This window comes from Babylonia areolata, chromosome 14, assembly GCF_041734735.1.
Source record: "Babylonia areolata isolate BAREFJ2019XMU chromosome 14, ASM4173473v1, whole genome shotgun sequence".
Taxonomy (NCBI): domain Eukaryota; kingdom Metazoa; phylum Mollusca; class Gastropoda; order Neogastropoda; family Buccinidae; genus Babylonia; species Babylonia areolata.
The window spans coordinates 30,148,101-30,153,100 of NC_134889.1; the positions used below are offsets into that span (position 1 = coordinate 30,148,101).

A 5,000-nucleotide genomic window follows, 5' to 3' on the forward strand; every position below is an offset into this window, starting at 1 on the left:
AATGAATAAATAAATAAATAAATAAATACGTAAATAAATAAATGAATAAATAGCTAGATAAACAAGGAGGGGCTGGGGTGAGAGAAATCACACCATAAGACTTTACTTTTAGATATAATCAGAATTCAGCAGACCCCGTACCGTGGCTACTTAAGAAGCCAAAGATTCCAGTTTGCAGCCGGCGGGATTCCAGAAGCGATACAAGCAGCAGGTGGCAAAAGATGGTCAGAAATAAAGAGAGAAAGGCAAAGTCATACACAAGGTGGGATGGGTGGTGGTGGCGGTGGTTGAGGTGAATCATCTTTCTTAACAAGCTGCAGGTGTGCGTGTGTCCGTGTGTGTGTGTGTGTGCGTACGGTGGATGATCTACTTGCTTCAGTCTATGTGTATTGCCTGTCAGTCTGTCTGTCTCCCTCACTCTCCCCCTCTCACCTGTCTCCATCTCTCTCTCCCTCACTCCCACCCCCTCTCTTTTTCCATACCCCCCCCTCTCTCTCTCTCCTTATCTCCGTCTCTCATTACCCTCTCTCTCTCTCCCTGAACTCCATGTCGTAGAAGACAGACAGACACTCAGACTGACAAGAGGGACAGACAGACAGACAGACGGACAGACAGACAGACAGACAAGAGGGACAGACAGACGGACAGACACAGTGACATACTTTTGACCAGCAGGAAGTCCCTGAACTCCTCCATGTCGTAGAAGACGGGCGGCACTGGGAGGGGAGGGCCAAACAGAGGGACACTCTCCTCTGAAAACACCGTCAGTCTGCACACACACACACACACACACACACACACAGACACAGAGACACGCACACACACACACACAGGGACACACACACAGAATCACACACATTCACACACACACACACACACACATACACATGATTATGGTCACACACACACACACACACAATTATGATCACACACACACACACAATTATGGTCACACACAGATAGACACAGACACACACACAGAGGATTATGGTCACACACACACACACCCACACATGCGCACACACATAATTATGGTCACACACACACACACACACATAATTATAGTCACACACACACACTCTCTCTCTATTAACTCACTCAGTACGGCCAGTCCTCTCTTCTCCTCTACACAGACCCCTCAAATGTCCAGTGGGTGTCTCAATGACCCAACCTTTAGCTTCCTTCGTCAGAACTGTGGTATTCTTTGTCAACATTCACCTCTTCAGTATAAGAGCGTTCCGCTTGCAATATTTTGATGATGGTAATTGGGGTGAAACGCTGTTAACGTCGTCTCTTTCGCCGTTCGTATGGAGAGAGTTAATCTGACTATACTATACTATACTATATACTATACTATACTATCCAAAACTTCAAATCAACACTTCGGTGTGGAAGACAAAGACAGTTTGCTCCATGGGAACCGTGATAAATTATGAGGACTGGAGGCAGAGACCCCATTATCAGACCCGGCGGACGGTCCCGAGTCCTTCAAGTCCTATCACGCTTTCTCCTGCTGCGGGCAGGCTGATACCGGAGTGTGGTGCTGCTGGCCAATGGATGTGACGGCGTGGGAGTTCTTTTCTGTTTTTGTGTGTGTGTTTCTAGTCTCGCAGAATTGAGAACCTTGCTGGACCTCAGGAACCTCTCCTTTCAACTGCGAAGAGACGCAAGCTGATATGGTTTGGACACAACACTCGACGCACCAGCTTGTCCAAAACAATCATGCAAGGCACCATCGAGGGCGGGAGAAGAAGAGGAAGACAGCGGAAGAACTGGCATGAGAACATCAAACAATGGACCGGACTCCACACACGTGAGCTGCTGCCAGCGGCTGCCGACAGAGACAGATGGAGAAGGGAGGTTGCGTCTGCGGTCCTCAGGCTTCCCCCAACGACTACTTTGTAGTTATGGGCCTGAAGAAGAAGAAGAAGAAGGAGAGAAGAAGTCTCGCTTGCTTCTTGGGAGAGAGAGAGAGAGAGGGAGAGAGAGTGTGTGTGCGCGCGTCTTGCAGTGTCTCTGGCACTGTCTCTGTCTCTGCTTCTGTTGTTCAGAGCTCTGCCAAGCCAAGCCAAGCTCTGTAGCGTATATGGATTTGTCCGAACGCAGTGATGCCTCCTTGAGCTACTGATACTGTCAGAGCTCTGAAGTTGTTTTTTTTTTAATTTTACTTTTTAAAGCTTATGGTGCAGCGTTCGTGAAAGGCTTTAAAAAAAAAAAAAAAAAAAAAAAACTTACACACCCACACCCATAAATAAATAAATAAATAAATATATATATATACCATTTTGATTACTGTTCTTTCTTCTTTTTTTTGAGGGTGGGAGGGAGATGGGGTGTGGGGTGGGAGTGCAAGGGATAGGGATGGGGTCGTCCACACACCTACATACTTATGTAAATCTCTAATAATAACGGGTACTTATTTTGCACTATATCAGGGTACACGGTTCCAGGTACTTTAGTCGACAAGTAATAACATTCCATAGAACATGCTGCATTAAATGTACAGCTTTTCCTCCTTGGGTGATTGCAAACATATGGACACTCACACATACATGCGCGCGCGCGCATGCACACACACACACACGCACACACACACACAAACACACACGCAGAGCTACATATAGGTACAGACACACACACGCACACACACGGAGGCACGAACGTACCTGTAACTATTGTTCTTGGGATTATAAGACACAACCAAAAATATATCTGAACGTTTCAGTGAAGGATATAATTGGTCATGTGTATTCCGTATTCGCGTGGGCACACACACACACACACACACACACACACACACACACACACACACACACACACACACACACACACACACACACACATTATACTCACCATTATAAATATACACAAGCTATCCATTCATATGACTATTAGGAACAACAGAGAGAGAGACAAAAACCACAGGTAAATAGCAAGAAAGGAACAAATAAATGAATAAATAAGCAAACAAATAAATGAATTGATTAAAGATCAAATAACAAACAGAAAACAAACTATCATCAAATGCAAAAATAAATGCAGAAATAAATACATAAAAAAAGACAGACAGAAAGAAACACGTTCATACAAAGTGTACACACACACACACACACACACACACATATATATATATATATATATATATATTACAGATAGTTCACACTCTCTTCGTGTCCTGGAGCCAGTTGCATTGCTCGGACGGAAGAGCCTGGTATGGTCGTAACGCGCTACTAACTGTGTGTAGTATTTGTATTTCTTTTTACCACAACAGATTTCTCTGTGTGAAATTCGGGCTGCTCTCCCCAGCGAGAGCGCGTCGCTATAATACAGCGCCACCCATTTTTTTGTGTATCTTTTCCTGCGTGCAGTTTCATTTGTTTTCCCTATCGAAGTGGATTTTTCTATAGAATTTTGCCAGGAACAACCCTCTTTTTGCCGTGGGTTCTTTTCCGTGCGCTATGTGCATGCTGCACACGGGACCTCGGTTTATCGTCTCATCCGAATGACTAGCGTCCAGACCACCACTCAAGGTCTAGTGGAGGGTGAGAAAATATCGGCGGCCGAGCCGTGATTCGAACCAGCGCGCTCAGATTTTCTCGCTTCCTAGGCGGACGCGTTACCTCTAGGCCATCACTCCACACATGTATGTATGGAACTGACCAATGGCGTAGTTCGGTCAACGTAGGCATTTAGTCACGTGTAACTGTCAAAAAGTTAGAACCAAGCAATGCAACTGGCACCTGGGCTCCGCTCCTTGCAGAAACCACTGAGACCGGTAAAATAGTGGAGTGATGGCCGAGAGGTAACGCGTCCGCCTAGGAAGCGAGAGAATCTGAGCGCGCTGGTTCGAATCACGGCTCAGCCGCCGATATTTTCTCCCCCTCCACTAGACCTTGAGTGGTGGTCTGGACGCTAGTCATTCGAATGAGACGATAAACCGAGGTCCCGTAAAAGAACCCACGGCAACAAAAGGGTTGTTCCTGGCAAAATTCTATAGAAAAATCCACGTCAATAGGAAAAACAAATAAAACTGCACGCAGGAAAAAAAAAAGAAAAAAAGAAAAAAAGGTAGCGCTGTAGTATAGCGACGCGCTCTCCCTAGGGAGAGCAGCCCGAATTTCACACAGAGAAATCTGTTGTGATAAAAAAGAAATACAAAATACAAATACAAAAATAATTTATAAAAAAAATATCAACAACAGTAGGCTCTTCATGTCTTAAAACTTGTATTCTTAAAAAAGCAGCAAAGTGGGGTAAAATCAGGTAAAAAAAAAAAAAAACTGGGCAGGGTAAAAACAATGCTGCTTGCAAAACAATTGCAGAATTCTGTAATTGGTTTGCATGCAGCATGTTTTTACCTGCCCAGTTTTTACCTGATTTTACCTGACATTTTTTCCTCACTGGTTTGCTATTTAACCAGCCTGTAGAGCGGCTTTCACTTCTGTACCCTTGCCTGAAGAAGCTGATTTTTTCAGCGAAAATTTGCTGCTTTTTAAGATTACAAGTTTTAAGACATGAAAAGCCTACTGTTGTTGACACAGACACACACAAATATATATATATATATATATATATATATATATATATATATATAAACACAAAGAAAAAGACCTATCATTTAATTCCCTTTCCGCGTCTAATTGATTAGTTAAAGTAATCAAGTAAATGAATAATCAATTAAAGTAACAAAGTAATCAAGTAAAATAATCATAATCAAGTAACTGATGGTAACCAAGTAATCAATAATTAATTAATCAGTAATATAATACATGCGTTCAGTTTTTGTTGTTGTTCTTGTTGTTGTATTTTGTGTGTGTGTGTGTGTGTGTGTGTGTGTGTGTGTGTGTGTGTGTGTGTGAGCCACCACAACCAGCACCATCCTTAAACAAGAGAAGCAAGGCCTTCAAGACTCACTTGTGACTGAGAGTAAAACACACAAGCTTTTTATGTACTGAGTATAATTTCAAAATGTAATGTTTAAGATGAGAAAGATCAGTTTA

General features: G+C 43.2%; 1 protein-coding gene across 1 annotated transcript in view; it reads right to left on the reverse strand.

The window, feature by feature from the left end:
• LOC143289676 (GTPase-activating Rap/Ran-GAP domain-like protein 3) overlaps positions 1 to 5,000 on the reverse strand; it is a 312,925-nt gene that overhangs the window by 38,503 nt on the left and 269,422 nt on the right. The window contains exons 13-14 of the mRNA XM_076598724.1: positions 2,667 to 2,712; positions 663 to 769 (exon numbers count right to left, since the gene is read on the reverse strand). Coding sequence (XP_076454839.1) covers positions 663 to 769; positions 2,667 to 2,712 — 153 coding nt within the window. The remainder of the gene's footprint in view (positions 1 to 662; positions 770 to 2,666; positions 2,713 to 5,000) is intronic.